General features: G+C 41.9%; 1 protein-coding gene across 4 annotated transcripts in view; it reads left to right on the top strand.

The window, feature by feature from the left end:
- gpc3 (glypican 3) overlaps positions 1-27000 on the top strand; it is a 108467-nt gene that overhangs the window by 39243 nt on the left and 42224 nt on the right. For all 4 annotated transcript variants that reach the window (XM_069531843.1, XM_020083234.2, XM_069531844.1 and 1 more), the window contains exon 3: positions 22725-23410. In XM_069531843.1, the coding sequence (XP_069387944.1) occupies positions 22725-23410 (686 nt within the window). The remainder of the gene's footprint in view (positions 1-22724; positions 23411-27000) is intronic.

Raw genomic sequence — 27000 nt, 5'->3', positions numbered from 1 at the left:
CTCCTCCCCCTCCCACAGTGATGATATCAGTCGCCTAAGTTGTCTCTATAGCTGCATATAAGAATAGTCAGTTACTCTGGGCATCCTTCTGCCTCATGAGATAAATGTTACTATACTTTATACTAGTAGTGTTACTATACTATACTTCGTATTTTATTACAATACCTTCTATGCAAACTAGAAATTTCTACCCCTCCTTGACACAAGAGATACTTTATTAGTTTTACTTCAACTGGTATCATTTTCATTTTATCAAGTCACTTTGGAATTTTCATTGGTCTTAAGCTGCTTTCAGACCTGCATTGAAGTCCAGACATTTTCCTGGAATTATCTGGAGGGGCTATATGTGCAAACACAAATGTCCAAGTCAGTTGCTCTGGAAATTTGGCAAACAAGCAAAGGACGCAGAACTACAAGAATACAAATATGTAAGGATGAAAGAGAGGTGTCATACATATAGAAGACGTTGACGAAGATGTCAACTTGGGTACCCTGTGTTGATGTGCTGTAAACAAAAACACTGTTCTTTCCATGGCTGGATGAATACATAATGTCACACCTCCTGCAGGTTCCACCTCTCAACAGTTTCCTGTTGTTGTCAACACATATGACCTGAACAATCTCCTGCTTTATTCTTCATATTTGAAAGGCAAAGTCAAAGGTGAACTCACTAGCTTGTACTTTTTTTTACAGTACAAGATTTCTTGTATCTGATGTATCAGAATGGTTTCATTCTCTGTCTGATGTTTGATTGTTGACCCATTTAAAACCATCATCATCACACTTCAACACTGTGCTGCCGTCAGTCTGCCAGTGACACACGCCACAGTACCTGTCATGGCTGGCACAGGGGTGTTGATCGATCACATGTATCTCCGCAGCAGTGACTCACGCATGTAGTGTAGGAGTTATTTGTTTATATTGTTTACAGCAGAGCTGGGATTTATTATGATGGGAGAGTATTAAAGCAGCATTGTTGCTGCTGTGCATGCAAACTATTGTATTTCTGGTGTGTGACACAGTTTGCATGTAGAACCTCGAGGATATTCACCATGTCTTCTCTCGTGTTGTTTGTGTGGAATGTCTTAATGATCAGTGTTAAGAAAAATCTCAGCTGACTAATTCCTCTTTGACTGTGTTTGTGTTCAGCCTGTTTGTCTATTTGTTTGACTGATTGAACACAAGCATGATTTTTTTTTTGCGCTGTCACATTTCATTTTCATTAATTCTTCTGTCTGTGTTGTGCTTCTTTGTCGGCCTCGCTTTCATTTATGCTATCCATTCTGTTCCTGCAATCGAGCGCTAAAACAGAACGCACAAATATTTTTCTCTCATAATCTCAGACTCTTACAATCATTCTTTGTGAAGTACAACAGCTCGCCTTCATCTTCTAAAATCTAAACTAGTTTCGAAGAATCAGTTACTGTTCTGTTCAGTGAATCCAGATGACTCTGTGGGTGTATATCAGCCTCAGCAGCGCTGCGTCAATACTTGTCTCCTCATGAAGAGTAAACAGATGTGACAAACATCAACACACTTTTTGGACAGAATGTGTTCATTTTCTCCTTTACATTTATTTATAGCAGGCTATCTTCTTTTGGTTACATTACATTCCTTTGTCATGCCTCCGTTTTTTTTTTTAGCTGCATTTATAAAAACTTCCTGGACAGGTTTTCATGAAACTTGGTAGAAGGATGTTGTATGGGTCAAGAAAGAACACTTTAATTTTGGTGCGGGTCCAGATCAGGGGACGGATCCAGGAATATATTTTAACATTGCAAGATAGAGCTTACTACACGTTTTCACTGTTTTCCTGATATTTATAATTGCGCACCATTTGGTCCAGGTTGATTGAATGTAACAGACTGGGCCTCGGTGGAGGTATGTGTTCTTCTCAGTGTCATTCTAGTTCGATTTGGAAGTATCTGTTTGACACAAAACAAAACATCTTAAACACAGCTTTAAATTTGAATGGTCCTAGAAAGAACCCTTTACATGTTTTAACATTGCGAGACAGGACGTTTTTTGACCAGGAAGAATTCATAGATCTTGATTTTTTTAAATGGGGCATATTTAAGTATGTATATGCCTACATGTATGTGTTTTTTATGTATATATATGTCTTCTTTATGCACACATTTTATTTTGTCCTTAAGAAGCACTTGTGTGTGAATGTGTAAATCAATTTTCTCATTCAATTATTTTCATACAAGTCACATTAAGTGTAATCAGCACTTTGTCAGAGCTGCTTCTCATCTTCCTGTCACACCTTTGCTACTGATTTCTTGTCCTCTGCTTCCTCGAGTTCTGTCACTCCTCCATCTTTCACCACCATCCACTACAAGACACATCCTTCCCTCTCTCTCTTCTCTTTTCATGTCTCTCTCTCTCTATCCTTTCAGCCTCTTAATGTCAAAGACATTAAAGAGCTTTCCTGGAATGATAAATGTTTTATTAGGCATCACTCGCGCTTCTTTTTTTTGAAGGGTAAATACAAAGAGGAAGTGAAGGGAAAGTTCGTATCTCTGTCTCCCTCTTGACTTAATTTCCATATCTGTCAGTCTGCTCTCCCCTCCGCTGTGACCTCTCATCTCCACTCATCCCTCCTCGCCTCTCCTCTTTCATTCAGTCGCTCCATTTTGCTCCCTCATCTCGCTGTACTGGAAACCAGCATGATACACTCATGCCTCATAAAAGTCTGGTAATCTCTGATGAAAAAGAGAAGAAAACACAATCCCATGATGGAGAAAACCATGGAGAAAACCTAATTTCAGTCTCTCCACAGCTATAATACTTTCCAGCGCGTCAACAATTTCCTCAATAGGTGGACAAGTATCTTTGATCAAATCTTCAACCAGCTCAAACATTTAAGAGTGAGTGGGGGTAGGCAATGGTGGTGGTGGGACTTAAAGAAAGGATCTAACTTCTCTGCTGCACTGTTGCTAAATCTTACATTTAGCCTCTAGGCTCGTAGATGATTGTATTTCCTGTTCTGTAATAGCTGTCTGTCCTCTGGGACTGTGTGTGTGCTCCATCTCTGGCACCCCTCGGCTGTGCTGCTGATTGCTCCTCTTTTCTGAAAAAAATGGGTCACGTTATGTGTGCTGCGGCATGACACCTACTTCTACGTGTATTCAGGACAGAAGACCAAAAATTGCTCGATGAAACGAAACCTGCTGCTGACTGATGCAGCGTTTGAAGACGTCGCACAGAAGACAGAATGGTTTTGGCTCCTGTAGAATAAAATATATCAAGACGACAGCTGGATGCACTTGCAATGAAATTCTCTACAGATATTCCTGATACCCAGACTGTTACCCTGGCTTATGGGCGGTTGTGGCTCAGGAGGTAGAGTGGGTTATCCACTAATCAGTTGGTGGTTTGATCCCTGACTCCTGCAGTCAATATTCCGAAGTGTCCTTAAATTACTGAACCATAAAGCGCTTTGAGTGATCTTAAAGACTAGAAATATTATATATTCATATATACATATAAATACACTCCATTAATCATTTACTTTTCGTCCAGTACTCGACAACTATTGGACGAGTTTCGATTAAATGTGCATTCAAGTCCTCAAGTATTGCAACAATTTTGTTATGTCCCTTAATTCATTGAGTTTAATAATCAGGTCAGAAACCTTACATTACCACCTTATCACCCTATCCATGTTAGTGGATGTGGCATGGACCAAATTAAAAAGTCAAAGTACACGTCAAGTAAATTATTAATGAGAAAAAGATGGTTTCTGTTACTTTAGGTAGTTCTTATCATACTGATGTATATTCAAGTGCTAATTTTTCCGGGAAGTTTTTGATAGTTTAGATTGCTGCAAAATCAAATATTTCCTTGTTTGTGTTAACGTTCAGTCCTGGGAAGTTGACATGTTTCCAACTTCACTTGTGCCATAATTGCTCTGGCCTCATTCATTAATACGTGCACACAAAAACCCAGGAGACCACACACTGAGAGTAACTCTGCGGCATCAAAGCCATTTCTCCATTTCCCCTCAGCTATGCTATCAGGATATATGGATATGTGATTGGTATGCTGGCTAGGCCAGTACTAATGATGCATGGAGCTGTAGCCCCTGGTTAGACGTCACAGACGAGAGGAAGCAAGCCAGACGAATGTGTACGGCGCACAGCATTTCACTTTAATCGGTCATCCTCCAAAACATTAAACACGTCAAAGTGGGTAATGGATTGGCCTAATTACCATGAGCTTTGATGGAGAACCCACCTGTTAATATTTCCAACACCTACATGACCTACATTTGCATTGTAGTTGTGTGGGAGACTCTTGTGTGGGTGAACTTAATTTGGAAGCTGCGTCCTCCCTGTCATCAACACACAATTAGAGTTTAGTGATTATTCGGAGTAATAATGCAGACAATTAATTTATTCACACAAAGGAGCTGAAATAATTTGTTGCCTGCCCTGCTTGCCATACTCACCGATGTTGAATTCATTTGTGTGTGTGTGTGTGTGAGTTATGAGCTGCTTTCAGACATGCACTGAACTCTGCAGTTCCTCCATATTTTCTCCAGAGGAGTTGCATGTGTGAACACAAATGTCCAGGTGAGATGCTCTGCAGATTCGGCTGACTGTCTCCGCCTGGCTTCCTTGTATAAAGTACGTAGAAAGTCAGGAGAATTAGTTCTGAGAACACAGCAGGGGATCCCCACAGCGAGTCATGTGGAGGACTCTTCTAACACGAGACAGATGCAAAATGAAAAAAACAAAAAGAAAACAAATATATCCATTTGAAAAATAGGTGTCATACACAGAAAGACACTGACAAATGTGTCCATAGACTTTGTGGTGATTAGAACCAACAACGTTGGGATGTGATCTCTGCAGTGGAGTTAAAGGAATAGTTCACAGAAAAAAGAGAATTCACTCATTATCTATTCACCTTTCTGCTGATGTTCCAAATCCAATACAATCGAAGTAACTGGTGCATTTTTTTAAATACACAAAATGCCTCCATACTGCCGCTGTGGTGTCACCATGTTTTTAGCCTAAATATCCTCTGATATCCTCCTCTGGGGAGAGGCTACCTGGGCTGAAAGCAGTGTTTACCCCTGAAACTCCTGAAGTGTTTTGTGGACTCAAAAACTTCACCCACCCCTCCATCTGTATAGTGGTGAGTAGATAATGAGTCAATTTTAATTTTTTTTGGTGAACTATCCGTTTAATATATCGCTTCTAGTCCACCTCTTGCCTGAATAATTGGGAGGATTTGATGCTGTTGTGAACAAAACCTCCTGCTCTGTTGTGATTGTGTGAAAGGCAAACTGCGGGTAAACTCCGTAGCCAATTCTCCGGATTTTAGCTGCAGGTCATGTCTGAAAACGACCATAGTGTGTTTGACCCTGGAGTTCAAGGACAGTCTTGTATGTGCTGCCTCTGGCTGCTCCTGTCTGTACCCAAGTGGTGTTTATTTAAGGAGCTTGTCTACCCACACACACTCACACAAACTCACACAAACACACACATACGCACACACAGGCACACACACACACACACACACACACACACACACACACACACACACACACACACACACACACACACACACACACCAGCCTAACCTTGTGCTCTGAAACACATCACCCCAATTTCTACATCGGTACAAACCTGTCTGGAGTTTCTATCCTCTCTTTCCAATAATGTACTCCAGTGTGTGCACACACACACACACACACACACACACACACACACACACACACACACACACACACACACACACACACACACACACATACACACGGTGACCTGAAGCTCACAGTGTGTCCTGCCACCCTGGATTAATTACTCTCTTTCCTGCCTGTGATCCCAGAGAGCGTCTGAGCCGCGTTAGCCCGCCTCTACCTCTCGCTAGTAGGCAGCACTCACCCATTCATCACCGTGACTTTGGTGAGGCAGACACAAGGGATGGGGTGCGTTGGCGAGTGAGTGTAAGAGAGAGGGTAGAAGTGAAGGTGACAGAAAGGTGATGGGAGAAGGGGAGCAGAAAAAAGCCAGGCCCCCTCTGACGGAGGCCCTCATTAAAAATTAAAAAGTGTTGCCCTTTTGCCGGTTACAGGGGTATAGGTTGTAATGTATGGACTCTCAAGGAAGGAGGAAGAGGAGCAGCAGGGCTGTGAGAGCGCAGGTTTAGGAAGGGGGAGGAAAACTCGGAATGAGACACATCTTTACCTGGAGAAAAATATCCTCACGCAGCACAAAGCTGGGACTCTCCCCATTGCCCCCCCATGAAAACGAAATTGTCACGTTCATTTTTTATTCTGCTGGAGATGTCTTTTTCACAGTAGATGGATGAAGGCTGGGGTGAGAGGGACGAGAAAAGGCAGGAAGAGGAGGGCAGCACTGAAGGTTAGAGCAGCTCTAATTAATGAAGACAAAAAGGAAAGTAAAGACAGATAGAGGAGAGAAAGACAATGTGTGTGTGTGTGTGTGTGTGTGTGTGTGTGTGTGTTGGCCTTTGATCAAATAGTAACTTGTCAGCCTGTTTGTGAGTGTGAGCCCTATTTGTGCCTCTGTGTGTCTCATTTGTGTTCTGGTGACTGAGGCACACACCGTGCAAAACTGGCATCAACCTTAACAGCTGTGTGTGTGTGTGTTTGTGTGTATGTGTGTGTGTGTGTGAGGAGGGCAAACAAGGGAGTCCTGTTCTGCTTGAGGGATGAGGGAGATGCAAGAGAGGAGGCACTGAAGAAGAGAGGGGGAAGGGGTGATGAGGTGGAGGAAGAGGAGGAGGAGGTGAGGTGTGTCTTATTCATTCAGGCAGCGTAGGCGTTTGTCTTTCATCTCCTCTCTCACACAAACAACAAAGAAGCTCTGAGAGATTTTTTTCTTCTTCCGTCATGTACAATAGCCTTTCTTAACTCTCACCTATTTATAGTAGCACAGGTTGAGGAGTGCCGAAGACTTTGCAGCATCATTTAATTAGGCCCTTGTTTAGCAATAAACTGAGCGCGGTAAACCTGGCTCACAAACTCAACTGCATGAGCAAACAAGAGGCTGAAGTGATCTGACAGGTGAAGAAGAAGAAGTTTGTTTTTCCAGCTCTCAAAAAGGCAGTGTATGGAGAAGGTAATGATCGTAGAGTTTTTTTTCTTTGGTGCAACCCTCCTGTAATTAATAGAAAAGAAGAACAGAGACAGAAAACAAGACAAATCCAGTGATGCTTGTTGATGCTTATTTGCATAATGCTTGGTAATAATCATATCAACAGTTCACATGACAGTGAGAGCAGCAGAGATGATGTAAGCCCTGATCAAGACTCCCAGCTTCCTGATGGTTTTAATGCTGTTGATCATAACTCACATTTATTCCATTTTATTTTATTTTTTGACATTGTACAAAAGTGTGCTGCATTCACTTGAGGAAAACAAATCTGCTCTGTTTTTCTGAATTAACAAGATACTTTTCTTTAAAAAAATCTGCTCTATTTTTCTGAATTAAAAAGATAATTAAGTCACTAATTCAGAAAAACAGTTGTGCATTCCATTTTACTACTTTGTAACTACAGTATATATATTTATATATATATATATTCTATTATACATACCTCCATTTCTGGTAACTGTCATGCAAGGACCAGTTTGACATTTTAGGGCATTTCCTCACCTATTTTTTAGATGAGAGCATCAGCACCACGTGTATCTGTGTGTTTAATACTTTTGTTGGCTGTAGTCAGAGTCCAGCATGAATCACTCATACAGTTGGAGTGAAACAAAGTTGATCAAACTAGCAGTACATCTGTTCCGTCACACATGAGACGTGAGATGGATGCATGATCCTGTATAGAGACACAACCAACATGTTTTTTTCTAATTTGCTGAATCAATATTTTTCATAATATAATAATATATTTATTTATATAGCAGATTTTAAAACAAAGACCTATGCAATAAAACAGATTATTCAATCAATAAAACCAAAACAAGAAATATGACAAGATTAAATACTTTACTTTACCACAGCAATTGTTAAGAATACACAGAATTAGGTTTAGAAGAGATTCAAAAGGAGAATCTGAGTTTTCCTGTCTGGTGTCCCTTAGCAGTTCTGCAGCTAAGGGGCCTGAGCAAAAAGCCAGTCACCTTCAGTCTCAAGTCATGATTTAGCCCTGCTAGGATCTCAGGCAGCGATCAGGTTCATAACAGATCACAGGTTTAGGCAGGAGCCTTAGCGTTCAAGACTTTAAATGGAAGCAGCAAAATCTTAAAATCAATTCCAAAACTCAATGGTCACCAGAGAATGGCAGCAAGGATTGGTGTAATCTGGTCACTTCTCCCAGTACATGTTAAAAGCCTGGCAGCAGCGATTTGATGTTGGCATGCTTCGCTTGGTGATTCTGAAGTATAGTGCTTTGCAGTAATCGAGTCTGGACAAGATAAAATCATGATCAGAAATGTATAAATGATGCTATTTGTTGCTTTAGTGGGATTTGCCTGTTTCTTGACAAACAGCAGTTTATCCACGTATGTCCGAGCAGAGCCTCCGCTGGTTGCCAGGCATTGTCATAGTGATGTCAAGACTGCTGGAAGACACTGTTCCTGCCTGTCACCAAGAAATATATACAGCACGCACCTCCCCTGAAACCACAACTGTAGGTTTTACATTTCTGTTTGTCTGTGTGGAAGTTTCCTGATTCCTCAACATCTCTGTTCTGTTCTGACTGAGTTACCTCAACAATGGAGAGTGATTGGTTTTGTTTGCGTTCATCATTATTCTGCTGGATCATGGCCTCGCCATCAGATCAGTAGTGATGGAAAGCAAGAGTGACAACATATTTCTCGATCTGCATTTCCAAATCAGATTTGTCTTTCAATGTATTCATCATCATTTCATCATATACCACCATCATTATTTTTCAGCGTGACTGAATGAGTACTTCGTAACTGTAAAATCATTCAGAACAGGGTGAAGTGTTTACATGCCACAGCCTCATGACGTTTTCTGAAGAACTCCAGCTAGCATTTTTCCCTGGGCAAGGATAATGGGTTATCCAGGTGTCTGAAACCAGGATAAGCTGTTTACAGGCACAACACTGCTTTTGTCTTCTAATCCGTATCCTCTCTGCTGCCCTTAGTCGCACGGTAACGTTTATCCTGATGTCTTTCCAAATGAATCCCTTCATCACCATGCTGAATTTAAACAGGAGATTATGCAACGCATCGTAATGACAATTTTTGGGAGATCCAGTGTTGCAATAAATTCCAACATTGAAACACATTTGAATGTCTTATAAAAGGCTTTAACCAGATTGATTTATGTTTGCTGTTCCAAATGTCTTAGCATAGCACAGTTGTATAAAGCCAAATGCATTTTTCAGTTGTCAGAATACAACACAAGGATCACCGCTGTGTTGTTACGCTGGCTGAATGTAATGCCAATCATGCTTGTGTGATTTAAAAACCAAGAGATGCTTTTACTTTCATCATCAATCTAAATTTGCTGCTTTATCATAATTTGCTCACCACTGGGCCATCATGCCAGCATGGGAAAATATTTGCTTCCAGATTAAAGGGGTTTATGGGCAAGAAGTGATTTCTCTCTAAACAGTCTTTCTGTTAGAACTCAGAATTCCTCATCATCATCTTTGGCTAAGAGATTGTTTCTCTCTTTTGTTTCACAAACTGATATAATCCCCAAATCTCAGGACATCTGTTATGCTTGTAGGTTGAGTCAACAGGGGCATTGTGAAACTCATTTGCTGGGTTTGATGCCATATCAATATTTTATTGTGGCGTAGTAGCAGTCTTGGAAAATGAATACTGTGTCCCTTCATGTCCAACAACATGCCACTAGACACTAGAGCCAAGTTTGGGATGACAACAGAGAGAGAGATAGTCTGCATGGGCTTCATTGAGCCGGTCAGTGACTCTGATTAATCAATCCCACTGGTCACATTATGACCATATTACTCTACCTAAATTAATATAAAGTTGAATTAATGTGAGGGTTATAAATTTTACATAATAAGACACATTTCCTGCTGCTCCAGGAGAAAACCAATCTTTTTAATAGAAACATGTTATACTGAAGTCATAGCTTTCATATCTGCAAATAATATGTGGAGATTCTCACATAAATGTCATGCTATTACAGCATGAAAATGAAAGATGTTTGCATGATGACTGTGTCACAATTCAAAGATGCACTGGACTGCTAATTGAATAATGGTTCTTTGTAGTGTCATGTCCAGATCTCAGTTAAACAAAAACACATGGGAAAGTGTTAAGGTTTGTTTAAGAGACTCAAAAGTGTAGAGACAGTAAAACTGATTCAAAGTTGAATGAATATATCATCGACAAGGGCGGAGGAGAGTACCTCCACCAAGGCTATTTGAACACTAAAACACCTAATTTCATACTCAACATTTTGAAAAACTCCCAATCTTGCAATAATTATGAAAGGAAATGAATAGTCCTGAATCTAGTATAACCTCAATCAAATTTGCTCCAAAAGTTAATGGGTTCTTTCTTGATCCATACACCACCCTTCCACCAAGTTTCAAGGAAAATGTTTTATTAGTTTTACTATAAGCCAGCGAACAGACTATCAAACAAACATCAATGAAAACAACTTTCTTGGCAAAAAGGTAAAAATGTGCTGTACAGATAATTCCACCTCAGTTTCACTTTTTGTATTAACTTGATTTTGGACACACCGTTGGCTTTGCAGAAAGTAGTGTTCTTATTGAACAAACATAGAGCAGCATGGGAATTTTCATTTTTTTAATTAAGATACAGTTTTAAGATGTGTCTCAGTTCAGGGGTTGTATCCTTCAGAGGACGCGGTCTACCTGGCCCGAGAAGACCACATCATTCGTGAGCCACGTAGACCACGAAGGCCAAATCGAAATGAGTAGGTCTGGTCTGCACAGGATTTCTATGATCTGTATCACCAGCTGGTCCTGGCTTTATTGTTGTTGCCTAGCAACAAAGATGAAACTGGAGACAATGAGAGGGTTTTGATTGCCCTTGTTTTTTTTAGTAGTGTTATTTAAGTTGAGTTGAGCGTGATACTCAAGCATTGGTTGGCATCATTACTTGTTGAAATAAGGTTGGTCACTGATGAATCCTGGGATCGAATGTGCTGGAAGGATCCACCTGTTGCAGCCCTCATCTCTCTGCGATAAAAAGATGCCTTCAAATTGGAACAGTCTAGCCTCTGAAGGATAAAGCCCCTGAATTGAGACACAACTTTAGTGTAACATAGGCCTTTTTTAGACCTGAGGGTAAAATCTGGACAATAGGCTAGGACAACGCAGCAGGAGGTTCTCTGCACAGACGCGTTCCCAACAGCAACAAATCCTCCGCATCATTTAGGCGAGAGGTAGAGCAGCCGGGTGCAGCAGACAGAGGCAGGAAGTGACGTATTAATTCCGCTGCTGCGATCACATGATTTTCTTTACAACACACTGACACGGGTGTCGGCTCTTATCACCACTAACTCTCTTGACATCTTCATCTGTGTCTTCTACGTGTAAGACATCGCTTTTTCACAGGGAGATATTTGATTTGCTTTAGATTTTTTAATATTGGCATCTGTCACTTGTGAGAAGTGTCATCAAAGGTCTGTTATGTCTGTGTGTTTTTATAGAGACAGTATACATCATACATGCTGCGTCGATAAAGCACAGTGGCAACAAAGAGTGGCGAGAGAGGAGCTGAGAAAAACACAGTCATCTTGGTCAATGGAAATCTTTTAGATCAAAATGTGATGAAAAAACATCCAATGTTTGAAACTATAATACCTAGTACTTCCTCATTTATCATGGCTTATTGACTTACATCCCTTAAGCTTAGGTTACACAGATTTTAGAGATATGAAGCATTTGAAGATCGCAGGGAACAAACATACCATTGTTGGCACTGGAGGACTATTTTTACAGCAGAGTTTAATAGGTGGTGCATCAAAGGTCACCTTGGTTCACATCTGTTCACTACAGTTAACACAGTTCACTGAACCCTTGTAAGGCCAGACACTAATCTTCTCTAACATAAGGTCAAAGTCAGTCAGAGAACATGGGAGAAGGCTGAAGATGTTTAGGCCAAATCTGTCGGTAGTCATAGTTTTTATGTCTTCAGGTCTTCTTGCTGCAGCAGTGGGACAAAAGCCTGTCATGTTGCTTTGGAGCCTGACGAGGCTGAAGAACACTTGTTGCATGTTTTTGCTCAGATTTTGGTCCTATTCCTGATTTATTTTCACTTTCTGAAAAATTTCCAGCACATAAAGACACCATCACTTTTTTTGCGTGTGATTTATGCCTCAAGGTTTATTAGGACCCTGGATGAACGCTTCATCACTTCAAACTGCCCCAGAGAACCACTCTTTAGTCTAACACATTCACTTCCTTTCTGGCATGTCTGGATAAAGCCTCTGCCCTAATATGTTCCATCTGATGTACCTAAATTTGACACTATAAGTCTGTATATCTTAGTGAAATAAGACAGTTGAACTGATGGGTTGTGCAGGTGAACTGCCAAAATATGTCATGCAATGATTTAACTCGATCATGATCGCATGTGTATTGTTTTCTTGAAGAGGAGTATGTGACGAATGATTATATAAATTTTAAATGAACCTTGTAAAATGCTGCCTCGACTCATTCTCCTTCTTCATCTCTCCCAACATCCTCTGCGGTTGTCAGTGCAAGGAGGGATGCTTCCAGTTAACAGCAGTGCACTGATGCATTCTCTGTCATCTTCTGAAAAGCTGGCTTTGGGAACTTGTTCTTTGCACTTCACTGTTCAACTTGTTGTCATTTCCAAGCATTTCTTTTTGTTTTTTCGGAGACAGCAGCTTCGTTATTCTTTACAAACTCCAAAGCTCTCTCCTAGCTTTGCTCTGATAACCTCCCCAGTTTTGTTGAGTGTCTCATAGTCGGTCTGTCAAAAAAAAAATCAGCATAAATCGATTCCTGCCCCCTGCTTTTTTCATAGCCTGTGGCTGTTTCAGTTATTTCCTGCTGATCTTTTTCCTCCTCAGCCGCCTGACCTCCGTGCCCTTCCCACCATGCATTTCAGTCCAGATACCTTCCTGCTCAGTAACACCTATTCCAATAACCTGCAAGCTGCAGTTTGCAGCCTTGTGCGGAAGAGCAGGGTGCAATGTGTTTTCTCCTCTTGTATTTAGAGACCTGTTGAGGTTACTTTCTACCAGCTGAAAAATCCCAGCTTGAACCCTTTCTTCTTCCACCACTTTTTTAAAACTGCTGCTGGTGAAAAACTACACATTTTTCTGTTCCACATTGATGCCTGTCAGCATGTTATTTCTCCCCGAGGCCATCCTGTCTTTAACTTTACACTAAGGTTGAACTCCTCCTGCAGAAAATGCTTGGTAATGTTGAATCCTTTGCTTCAAGTCAATGATCTCTGCTCCATCGAGCTCAACACAACACATACCGTTCAGTGTTTTAAGTTGCATTTGTCACAAGTAGGAGATACAGTAAACACTGGGGCCCTTACTCTGCACTCTGCAGCTCTGTAATGAAACTGTCATTGATGTCCTTCAGCCCTCAGGGGCTCAGGCAGTCAATTACAAACCCAATAGCACACTTACAAAACACACACACACACACACACACACACACACACACACACACACACACAGGATGAGAATAAGTCATCTTAATGGCAGTCCTGCTCTGTAAGAGAGTAAACACAGTATGTAGCAGTATATCACACTTCATCTCGCATACATTACATATGATGAATGTTACATTAGAGCCAATACAACAAACGATTAGTTATTAACACAGCAAGACTCATGCCCCATGGAAGGCTTTTCCTGTGCCTGTCAGACACAGAGCCAAGAGATCAGGGGGCCCTAAGGCCAGGGGACCAAAGCCTATGTATGGTGGGACTTCTAAATAAAGTCAGTAAAATTGCTACAAGACATGACATCACCACAGAGACGCAAAATGTCCACAAATAGGAACAAATTGAACTAGAGACAAAAAGAAAATAAAGATTCCTTGATTATGAAATGTTTTAATGAGTTGTAAAAAACACGTATTGTGTTGTAGATGGACTATCCCACAGTTTGGAGGCTCAAAATGCAAAGGCCTCGTCACCTCAAGTCAAAAGCCATGATCTGAGACACAACATGATAAATAGAGGTAAAATAAGAAGAAAACTCAAAATGATCAAAAGGAAACCACAAAGTGTGAAAGAACATTATGAGTGTCTTTTATTCATTTCAGCTTGCATTAAGTCAAATTTCTTATCATCTCATTTGTTCATCTGTGTGTAACTTAATGAGAGTCAAGTAAGTTGTGTTTTAACATTAGCCTTTAATACTATGAGGTCACAATGACTTAGTTAACTGTGTGGAGCCGCAGAGCGTCAGACACAAAAACCACAACTTTTAATCCTCTCAAACTTCTTTGTCTTCTCTGCAGCTTTGTAGTCACAATTAAGGCAGCATCCGTCCACAGCCATCCCTCCTGCGCCTCTCTCCATCTTCACACTCCTTGTGTCTCTCGCTCTCTCTATCCCACACTGTGCGCCCATCTGTTTCAAGAATTTCAAAAACACTCTGTATCCCCTCGTTGCATTTCTTTTGTAAGTTTGCTCTGGTTCAGTCCATGGCTCTTTTATCTCTTTTATGTCTCCTAAGCCTGAAAAAAAAATTCTCATCTGCTACTACTTTAGCACTTCATGAAACGTTGATGCAAACATTCCCTCTGTAACGTTTATTTGTGTCTTAAGGGGGCTGTGCAGAATTAAGCTGATGCATGGGTGTGATGTGTTGTTTGCATGAAAAAAAGACTGAGGGTGAATGAGTGGGAGTGTATTCATCTTAAACCACAGGATCTACTTAGAAATGCATAGTGGATTAATAGAGCTGGGATGCTTGATTTGGAGAGGAGTACTCAAGCTGTGTTCGTCATGACCTCTATCATCTCTGCTCAACTCTGGCCGGCTTCTCATTCACATCCTCAAATCACAACTCTGGAGAGCAACAAGAGCTGTGTGTGTGTGTGTGTGTGTGTGTGTGTGTGTGTGTGTGTGTGTGTGTATGTGTGTGTGTGTATCCTTCCTCTGTTTCGGTCTGTGTGCTGGAAAGTGATCCATTATTGGAAAAGCCTTTCACTCAAGTATCACTTTTCCGAGTGCTAGGATTCCTCGGAGTCGGAAGATGTATCTACGTTATGTGTTTTTGTGCACACCAGGCGAGCGTTTGATTGGAGTGTCAGCTCTCTCTCACCCGTGGCCGAGTTTTGGCGAGAGTTTTGTGCGATGTGTCTCACAGTTCTGGCATTGCATGACTCCAGCTGCCTTTGAATGCAGCTTCAAAGCCTGCCTCGCTGAATGTTTCTCTCCACACGTTCTGGCGCTATCCACCAACCCCCCTGCCTCTTCCTCCTCCTACTCCTCCTCCTCCTCCCCTCCAGCTCTCCGTGTTTTTCTAGTTCACTTTTGCCCTTGTGTCCTTTCCACCTCGCTGTGTCCTCTTTTCTGCTGTACACCGTCCTCTGACAGCGCCGGCTTGCCGGGCCGAGATAGATCACTGCTCAACTTTGACCTCTGCGAGGACCGCAGTGCCAGAGATCAATGGAGTCAATGGTGAAGGACAGAAATATGGAGGCAGAGGAAGCAGCGTGGCATATTCTGTATCAGCTGGGAACAGGAGTATCGGTCTGAACCAGACCTGCCTGTCTTTTATTATAGGATACGAGCAGATGGGAAGTCATTTTTATGAACACTATATATGAGGTCATGTTTTTACAACTTATGGATGTTCATATGTTGTTGATTTTTTGGGATGAGGAGTCTTTTTTAATCCAACCAATTTGTAGTTAAATTCAGGCCAAACAAACCACTTATGATAAGTGTCAAGTGTTTCCAGCTGGTAGCTGAAGTATTGCCAAACTTCTCTGATCATTGTCAGCAGAGATGAACTACACTCACAAAAAGTACCATACGTTTCATATTTGTGATTTAGCTTTTATACAATTATTCTTCAGAACTTAAAGGATAATTCTTTATTACATTTAAAGCAAAGCTTGGTAAACCTGGGAACATTTGCAAGAGCAGGCTACCGATACTTAGTTGACAGGTTCACTGATCTCTAACGCTTAATTTGATGAATCCAGTGGTGTTATAACAGATATTAATGATGCCACAAACTCCAAAAACAAGACACAAACTGAAATATTATATTTTATTATAAGAAAGTCTAAATGGATAAGACTGACAGATTCTCTGTGTGTGATAATTAAAAGACCTTTTTTGCATGATTTATTTATGGAAGGTGAACTTCAGGTAAGAGCGGTCAGTTGAATTTTTTCCCCTTCTGTTGTTTAGCTGTTGGGGAAATGAATGTTCCAAAAGTTCATGGGGAGGAAGATAAATGAATGGAAATTTAAATCTGCTAGTGTGTGTGTGTGTAGTCCTTACACCTGACTCACACCTTGCCCTCCCACTAAGGTTTGCCAAATGTTCGCCCACACTATCACCACCTGGCTACTGCTGTGCACTGTGTGATTGTATTGTGTTCATCTGTGTGTGTATGTGTGTGTGTGTGACGTGGTGCTCTCTAACAGATGGAGTAACCTAATACATGTCTCATTTCTGCCCTGCTGTCCATTGGCCCTCATGGTCCGCTGGTGATGCTAAGTGGGCCTTACCAGCATCCTGTCTGCTTTGTTCCTGGAAACAACCAACCCCGCCCTGCCCATTTTCCTGCCGCCGCCGCCGCCGCCGTCCCACATGCCCCGGGCACTCGCACTCAGACACACGCCGGTCCCGCAAGAGCAGCTCGTCAGGTGGAGCGGATCTCAGGTTACCTGGGACAGGTTGCTTTGACGGGGGCTGACGGAATTGTGTCTGGAAAAACAACATATTGTTTACAGTCAATGAACAGATGCTGCTTTTGTTGTAGACAGGCTCATGAGATCATAACTGAATGCGTGTGTGTATCAGCTTTTGCATGCAAGCTATTCAAAAATTCATCAAGCTAAAAAAAAAGTTTGTTTTAATTAAGTTGTAAAAAGTGAGACTTTGAGGATACAAGGTGTCTGCCTGACTCACAGCGTGCTGACTCGTGTCTTTGTGAACGGCTCTCCTGCCAGTCCTCTCTATGTGTCCTGGACAGGTTCTATTTTGTCACCAGGACCAGGTGGCAGCAGCTCCTCCATCCGTCTCCGTGGCGGCTAGAGGTGACACTCCATCAGCCAAATGGATGAGTCTCATTGGTTGCTTAATTTATTGATGTTTTCCTCTCCTGGGGATAATGGGTGCATGGGCTGCTGATTGATGAGTGTGTGCGTCTGCCTTTGCAGCGTGTCAGCCACAGTCAGCGGTCAGTCCGTCAGTCCTGTGCGTTACGAGCCACAGAGCTGACTTATGTTACAGCTGGTCTGACGTTCTCATGAACATCAAATACGTTCATTTGACGGGCCCGTCATAGATTATATGAAAAGCCTGTTTGATGTGAGAGCTGGAGTCACTCAGTGCTGAAAGATGTCAGAAATAAGTGACCTCACTGTGACAGAGATTTATTAGATTTCTTTCACTCTTTAGATAACCTGAAATCTGCTGCTACTGATCAAGGTGTAATTGGTGTCTCTGATTAATGACATGATATGCAGAGAAAGGAGATACTGTATGATGATAAATGTAGTACTGCTGATTTACAATACTGCAGAGTCACTCTGTGCTCTGTGTACTCGCTTAAGACTGGACTGGATATTTGAAATACCCCCCCCCCCCCCCCCCGCCTCACTGCTCAATCTCAAAAAGTTGGAATTGGCGACAACAAACATAAGCATTATCTGTGGATAAAATACACAAACTACATGTTCAATGACCAGAATCTGCTGTGACAGTGAGTGTCTGTCAGTCAGACCTCCATGCACCTTTACCGCTGCACCACCGGAGTAAGTGACTGACTGCTGCCCACCCGGAGGATGTTACATATCAGTGTGTGTTCGCTGCAGCTCCCGGTGGTCTCTTCTGTTTAAAAGGCTCCGACCTGTTGTTATTTTGTTATCTTCTCAGGGTTAGCTGTGGTCTCTGTTACTGCAGTACTCAGCATTTGGAGCTTTTATGAAAATGATTGTTGGTCCTGTGAGATAGTGTTGTTAACATTTATTGAAACATTGAAGGTGTAGGTTATCTTCGATAGTAGAAGGCAGAGGAGTTATTACATTATTTTGTTTGAGATGTAACGTGATGCTTCCACTTGTTTTACTAAACACTGCATGTGCTGTTCATGACTGTTCAGAGACCTTCGTCTTGTGCACCAGCATAAATACCCTTGTTGCTGATTGCCTGGACCAGTGTTGTGCTGTTCTGGTTGTCCGGTTTTCTATGTTTCCCAAATACAGAGCCAGGGCTGCGTGTTTAAACCTGATTTTTTTTCTGTGCACACACAGAAATTATAGCTAGTCAGGAGATATTAGCAGAATTTGACAAAAGGTGTATTGAACTAATATGGTTTACCCCACCTTTAATGGATCTAAGATCTATATCTGAATGTCCAAGGAAGTGGAGAGGCCTAGAATCCTTGGGGTAAACATTATCTGGCTGGTGCTTATGTGGACAGAGGTAAAAGAGGAGCAGAGAGGCAGAGACATTCCCTTTTAAACCATGTCTGTAAAAAGCCCTGAGTCTCAGAGGAGGACCAGTTTTCCAGCAGCCAGCCTTCTGCCTCCATCTGTGACACTGACACAAAATAAATGCTACTGCTAATTTTAAGCGTGACCCAATATGTTTCTGTGTACTCCGGCTCTGGTAATGTGTGCTCTTGACCTCCTGCAGCTGGATCCAGCATGTCACAGGTCCGTGACACAAAGCCCTCTCTCCCCCTCCATTAGCGGATACCTGATCCTCCGCAGGCTTTTCACTGATGAAAGAGAGGGAGCGGCGTGCGTAGGAAATGAGCTTGCAATGGTTCTTACGATGACCCCCAGTACTTAGAGCCTTTGAATTGCATTTATGAAGAGCCCTCTAGTCTTTCCCTTTACCATTACAAAGTGGCTCACCTCGTTGTGGTGTAAGAGATACTACAGGTAGCAGCTGAATTACAGGGTTTGATGTAAGAGGCTTTCATAGAGACCAAGCAACCCAGGCAGGAAGGCTTCAGAGTGGATGTGCATTTTTGGACTTACCAATCGATAACCAAATATAAGAGCTCCCTGCTCATATCCTACTAGAGATAGAAGACTTTGTATCTGTGAGTGTGTTTTTCTGCAAGTCTGTGTGAGGGCGTGTCATTCCCTCCTCCCGCTCTGTCTCCTTGTCTCGGCTGGCAATCTGCACATCTGTCTGCTCATTGATCACAGAGGGAAGTGCTTCACAGGCGCAGCAGGGCGGCCATAGCCTGAAGATCTAAACAGATGTGTGCTGCTCCCAAGCATCTTCTCATACTCACCCAAACACCCATAAATGTTTTTCTTAACCTTTATTCATCTGACAACTGTTTTGCTGAGCACACAGGCTGTCTTCCACCCTCACATTCACACGCACAATGGAGTACCACTCTCTTCCACTGAGGAAGAGGGGGGATAAAATGCCTGCTTAACACAGCACTTAATGAATACTGCTGAACAGTATCCACTGAGTCTCATGTGGGAACCTCAGACAAGAGTCTCTCGATTCAGTGAAATTAAAAAATCATCTTTTATGAGCATCTTGGATTAACACATTGTTTTGGTTCAAAAATACATTTTTGAACCAAAACAATGCTTTTTAAATGAGGTTTGGAGTGCGAGGCAAAAATACTTAATTTTGAAAGAATTTTTTACATTATTCAATTTCTTCAGAAAATGGACACAAAACTATTGTAATGAACACTATACTCTGGGACTAGCATCAGTTTATACTGGTCACCGTGCATATATGTTTCATTGCTCTTTGTCTGTTAGCAGGATTATGCAGATCGAAGAACCCAACTTTTGAGATTTGATTAAAGGCATGGGTCCAGGATTTTTTTTTTCATTTTCTCTAACATTTTGCTTTTCTGCATTTTTGTGAATTTCTCAAGGCATACTATTTAGAGGATTGATATCAATGTTAAACGGCAATTTGGCGCAGCTTGATTGAATTTAAAAGGATGGTTGGGCCATAGGGGAGTGAAAAAATCTCATGATCTGCTAATAGGTATTGTGGCAAAACTAACAGAAGCTATAAAAAAAAGGGCTCAAAAGAGACTTGTACCTACTGTAAGCTTTTACAGGGTCTCCACATGGCTTTTATTTTTCTGATGTGATATTAATGAAGAAGAGGGACAAGCGGCTCTGTGCAGGAAGAAAACCCTCAGAAATCAACTTTAAAATAAATCTACTGCTCCAGACAAGAGCGAAAATTACAGGCGATCCAGTGAGCTAGCAGAAAAAATAGGTGTGACCAGTGTAGGATCCCCCTCAGCCTCCCATAAAGACATAAATCCTGTCCAAATTAGACAACCAGACCAAACAACAGGTCTTGTTGTACAGGTATTGAAGGTTGAATTGACTCAGTAATGTCAGTAGGCTGTTAACATTAAGTAACATTAGTCACCATAAGGAAGGACCATAGACTGTATATAAGTGTTTCCACACCCTCCCACTCTCCAGGAATGAAGCCAAAGTATCCCACATACGAGCACTGCCATATTATGCATTTGGAGCCAGAGTCGCATGGGATTAAGCTGCTGTAGCGAGTTACAATTGATACACATGCTTGACCCATCGTGAGTCAGTCTCAGATATCAATCATGAAGTTTCACCCCATTATTATTATAAAATAAGTAATTAAAACCAAACTTACTGTGATTAGCACTTGAACAAACAGTACAATAAATATAATAAGTGATTTTCTTTTAGAAAAATGAATGAAAAATGTATTTCAATTTATTTATTTATTGTTGTCCATGTCCCTTCCACTAACAAGGAGGATAATAGAGGGGTGATAGAGACACTTTGGCTTTACTTTTAGGGAGCTTTCATCTTATCCATCTTTATTTACAATCTATGGAAAGAATGATAAAAGCAGGAGTTCTGGGGTCCAAAGCATTTATTTTATTTTCTAGTCACATTTTGAGTGGAGCACTTTTATACTTCTAATATCTGATTTCAGATTTTTAGAACATTCAGTGTGCAACATTCATCTGCATAGTCTATCAGATGCGCAGGCGTAAAAACGTGATGCAGCTAACGTTAGACATGACTTTTAATGAAGAATAAACCTGCATCCTGTGAGAGAACTGTCTTGTGCTGAATATTGTGTGTTGCTGCTTCGACAAACAGCAAGTTGGTGTTAAGTTTCCTGTCTTGTTGTAATGTAATGGTCTTTCAATTTAATACTAAAATTGGGAATGAGTCATGCTCAGAACCCCCAACACTTACTGACATCCAGCGTCCAAGTGTCACTGCTGCAGCACAACCCTGGAGCGCACTGAACTGACGAAAAATGTTTTTCTTTTAATTCAACTCTGTGATTTAAGTGGGGAAAGAAGATTGGGTTCATTCTTCTTTCAGAGGTCACACAATTACTCAGGATGAAGGAGTGATGTTTCATTTCCTTTACTAGTGTTGTCAGCTTCTCATATAGACCTACATATCCATAATTGGTCACAGAAACACATTATATGTCCCGCACAAAAGAGGCAGAGCTGTCCAAGACCCAGAGCCCTGTGTAGGCTGAGCCTCATTTGACCTCAGAGAGGCATGAAGAGGAAGAAATTAAACTATCCAAGCAAGGAAAAAAATCAAATAACATAGTTATGCAGAGTGCTGCTGTAGCACAAAAACCAATCACTTCCACTAATGTCCCTTAAACCAGTGCTTCCAGTCCCCCTGCGCCCTCACAAAACAGCTGTGGCTATATCTCTCTACAAAGTGATGTAGAAGACTGGCTTTGGTATAAATGGGATTCCAACATCCTTCACTGTTCTCCTGTCCAATGCTTCATTTCACTGAGTCTCTCTCTGATGCTCCCCCGCTACGTTCAGTAATGGAGCTTTAAATCCCTCTGTTGTGGGGTCCTCACTTATATTGCTAGCGGGTCGATGATGGCACTCTGTCGCTTCTTGTGCCACCCTGTTGATAAGATTTCACTTTGTGCCAAGAGACGCTACTGATTATTTTACCTTCTCGCCTTGGCCATGCACCCCTCCCTCCCTCCTTTATGCTGTCTGTGTGCTTTTTGTTCCCTGAAGGCATCACCATGGCCCTGCCTCTGCCATTAAGTGAAAAGTGTATTGACTTATTGACTAATATATACTCTGTTTGGTTAAAGACTTTTTAAGATACTCTGAGCTCTTTTCTAGCCCTCTCTTTTATAGTGTTGAAAGGTCAAACCTCAAATCTTGCTTTTCATCTGTTACAGAAGCTTTGCTCTCTTTGTATTTCAAATCATTGTCTATTATTGCAATGTTATGTATGTTTGTGTTTTTAATTCCTGTACGTGTTTGAACATTCCTATTAGAGAAAACAACAGATCGAGAAAAACTGGGTAAAGGGGAAGAGAAGCTATGCGTGGGAAGTTTTTCTGCGACTGTGATCCTTAAGGATGGGTGGGTGTTATGGAGGAAATGCATCTATTTGAGTGTTTCATGTTTCGGAGCTAAATTGCTGCCTATTTTCTGACAGCTTGGCGCAGTTTGTGTGATATCCTGAGTTGTATCGTCACCCACCATACACAACAGCTTTCAAAAGGTGGCCTGCATTTCACCTCATCTGACTCCTCATCACTTGCTCTGTTTTCTTTTCAGAGGCCTTTGACCTGGTGCTGCGTCATGGACGCAACTCCACCTTGGCCATGCTGAAGTCGGAGTTCCCGGGGCTCGGAGGTGGGGCCCAGAGCTCGGTGGGGCAGCTCTTCCTCGACATGGCACTTTACATCCTTGGCTCAGATTCCACAGTGGACCACATGGTGGCGGTGCTCTATGGCCGCCTCTTCCCCCTTACATACCGCCGCCTCCTGGGAGGCAGTGTGTCCTCTGCGTCTGAGGAGTGTATAAGAGGAGCCTGGAAGGACTCAGCAGCATTTGGCCCTTATCCCAAATTGATGATGACCCGTCTGTCCCGTTCCCTCCTGGCAACACGGGTCTTCCTGCAGGCACTGAACTTGGGCATTGAGGTTGTCAACACGACGGACCACCTGCGGCCCAGCCGGGACTGTAGCCGGGCCCTGCTGAGGCTGTGGTACTGCCCACACTGCCAGGGCATGCTGGGGCCGCCAGCCTGCAGAGGCTTCTGCCAGGCAGTGATGCAAGGCTGCCTGGGGGGAGCGGCCGAGGTGCAACCTCATTGGAGGACCTACGTAGACGGACTGGGGAAGCTGGCTGGTTCCATGAGGGGAGAGCAGGACATGGAAGCTGTTGTTCTTAGACTGCCCTCAATGATCAAACTGGCTCTGAAGCACGCTGTGAACGCACGCAGCCGCCTCACTGCCCTGGTGAGTCCAGTACACTAATGCACAACCACACTCATAGCCACCCTTGTAAGGATTTTGTACTGACTTCCATTCATTGTGGAGAGCCAAACCAGAACAATATCACAAGCCTTAGACTCTTAACCAGAGTCATACCTAAACCTAACCTTAACCTCGAAAATGAAATCTTACCTGATCAGGATCAGTCTTTTGGTCCCTATAATGACTACAAAACCAATAAATGTGCTGTATAACGTTCTTAAGAGGTAACAAAAACTAGAATACACACATATTGAAAGTAGTGATGAAAGGAAACATTATGCTCATATTCATGTTCATAATTTAAATTGTGGTCTTTATTTGAAGAGGTTCTGTAAATACATCTCTTTCCTCATTCTGTATATTGATGCTGCTCCTCTTTTCAGACTCTGTCTGGAACACAGGTTTTATTTCCTGTCTCTTTAAGGCCCACCCCCTTTCGATAAAGTTGAGTCTGTTCTGATTGGCCTTCTGGTCCAGTCGGTTGTGATTGGCCTCTGCTCCTGCTATAGCTGGCTTTGTTAGCCTCATTGTGACTGTAAGAACTCTCATGCCGTTTGCATTTTTCAGAGGGATGTTTTAGGTTTCTCAAAAAAGCAAACAGGGGAAGCAGTAAAAGACATTACTTACACAACATCCAGTTAGTCACCTCTGTTTCTCATAACAAGAGTGGGAGGAGCCCTGGGTGTAACCTCCTCCTCTTCACTTCCTGCTGAATCCTTAAATCAGGTCAGTTTTGACCAAGCTCCTTTATCCTCTTTTTTTCTTGTTGGGTTTTTTTTCCGTAAATAAATCACCAGATTTACAGCAGTTCTACCTGAAGCCGCTCAGCTCGCAGCCGACATAACTAAGTGACATCAGTCATACCTGAGACGGCATTGATGGTTGCCCAATTACATTAGATTGAAAAAAACGTAAATCAATACCTAATGTATTATGTATTACACCCTGAGGGTAAAAAGGCCAAAACACTAGATGATGCTGGGGTGCACAACTGAGAGTATGTCCCTAACATCAGCTGGTGGCCACTAACAACCATCTACTGGTAGTTGGTAACTTAAATTGTGCATAAGACAGAAATGAACCAAATACCAACAACTTATATTAAATGCTGACATGTGCTTATGATCTACGAGGAACATTATACGAGGGTAAAATATTATTATATAATTAAATAATGTTTAAAAGTTTTATACAGGCTTTTTTGTCTCAGGATGTTGGAGGGGAACCGAATTAACCAGCCACCACTGGTGTTTTCTGTGGGGGAGAAGAGCTCCTTTTACTGGTTTTCACTGTTCACTTTTGACTTTTTTAATGAGCAGAACTTTTACATAGACAAAATAGAAGGGTGCTCTGAGAGTGTATACTATCTCGCCATGTCAAAGCAGTTTTTCCCATTAATTATCTAGACTGTGTTGGGCCCCACCACAGTATTGTCCAGTAAGCCGTTACTGTTCACGCAGACAGTCAGAATTAATAGTTTCAGCTGCAGTTGTGCACATACCGAGAACTTCTCTTCCACACTTTAGTCTGTGTATCTGTCACTCGGAATCTGTTGTGTGTGAGAGTGATCTTTGTGCGCATGTACGTGCATGTGCAGCCCCGCTTTCACCATAGGTCAAATAAATTCTGTGGGAAACACTGCTGAGAAACAGGAACAAAATCCCTTGATCTGCCTTTCATTCGGATCTGCACCAAAATGTAATCGTCTCTTTCCTGACATATAACACATCCTTCCACCAGTTCTGTGGTAATCTGTCCCATAGTATTTGTGTAACCCTGCTAACAGACGGACAAACAAAACGAAAACATAACCTCCTAGGCAGAGGTAAAAAACTTGCACCTGAGGAAAGAAAAACAAAAAAGGATCATATGTCTCCTTTAAAAATGCAGGCGTCTGTGTTATAGTTTGTGCTTTGCAGATGTACTGGTGAGTCTTTTATTGAGTACAGGAGGATAAAATTGTTTTGCAGGATTAAGTGACCCATTGTGACTTTTTTCACTCCAGCAAAGAAAACATCACTTTATGATAAGAAACAAACACACAAGCAGCTACAACTGACCCATAACATTGTGCAAGAATGCACCTTGAAAACTGAGGAGGAGGAGATGAAGGAGGCAAAAGAAAGGGAGGGATGAACAAACATGTGTTTTCTCGGGCAGTCAGACAGATCTTCCCAGTACGTCTCTCGCCTCTCGCCCCTCAGCAGCGCGTTATGTGTGGTTGCAACTGCAATAAAACAGTGGAGTTTGTTCTGTAGCCCTCATGTGAAGTCAGATAGAACTGCTCATGAAATATGAAGACCTTTCTCTGCCAGAGCTACAGAGCTGGATGTGCTTCTGCTCCTTTCTATCTGCTGAACTTTTCACTCTTACACCCCAAATCCCCACTGTAACCAAGTTTCCACTCAGAACCCATCATTTATTAACGCACAGGTTGACCTCACTTATTCTGCAGCGCGAGGGCGTGTCTACATCCATGAATCGCTGACTTAGGGGAAATTGCTCTCTCCTTCTCTCTCTCCTTCTCTCTCTCTCTCTCTCTCTCTGTGTGTCTCGGTGAGATCCTTATCCAAAATTAAATACAGCCTGTGTGGGTTTATTTAAGACTGCAGCTCCTGTCACCACAGATGACTTTACACTGTGTTTATGGCTCTGTGTCTGGTTCCAGTGTGTGGGATTAAAGCTGCAATGGCAGAGCATTGTTTAGCACTGCCACAAGGTCATGTGTGTGTGTCTGTGTGTGTGTTTGTGTGTGTGAGCGTTTGAATGTAATCTTGTGGAGGCACTCTCTGCTCTGTGGTGTCATTGAAGGGACATATGCCTTGTTTCCCTCAAGGCTAATGTCATCTCACTGAGGAGTCATGTAAGATCAACTTCAATAAGACAATACCTGATTACTTCAGCTCAAATAAACTGAAACTGATTCGACTGAATTAATTTCAGGATTAAAGGGCCATTGCAGTTTTTTTTTTTGTTTTTCATTAAACCAATTAATTTATCTTTTTGTAGCTTGTAAAGTGAACACGTTATCACCCTGCCTGCTTCCTGGGGATCCGGAGAGAAGTGTTAGTGAGCAGATTTAAAATTATATCAAGATCTTATTTAAGATATCAAAACTTGAAATGAAACCCAGTGAAAGTGTAAAATATGAAACCTTTGAGATCCATGAATTCTATCATATGAATTGTTCAAATGTTATTTACATGCGCCTTCAGTTGAGCCATGCCATCCATGACTTTTACATGAAATGTGTAACAGTGTCCTGAGTTAGACCAATAGTGTGGGTGGGCTGTTCTTTAGAGATTTCTGACTTGAAGCTTCATCTTGTTGAAGCTGAACAAATCTCTTTTTTAATCATGTACAAGTGTAATAACAGTATCACGCCACATTTTGCACTAAAGACATTAATGGTGGTTATTTTTAGAGGGGTGGGGTGTTATTAATTGACACATAATTTTCATGGATGGGACACATACCAGGTCCCTTCTGGATTATTCAACCACAGACTGACAGCTCACAGCACGATATTTGTCTGAGTTCATTTCACAACTAGATATGGACACAAATGAAGA

Source organism: Paralichthys olivaceus, chromosome 9 (assembly GCF_024713975.1).
Source record: "Paralichthys olivaceus isolate ysfri-2021 chromosome 9, ASM2471397v2, whole genome shotgun sequence".
Classification (NCBI taxonomy): Eukaryota; Metazoa; Chordata; class Actinopteri; order Pleuronectiformes; family Paralichthyidae; genus Paralichthys; species Paralichthys olivaceus.
The sequence above is the reverse complement of the archived record's forward strand: the minus strand, read 5'-3'. Positions and strand labels throughout refer to the sequence as shown.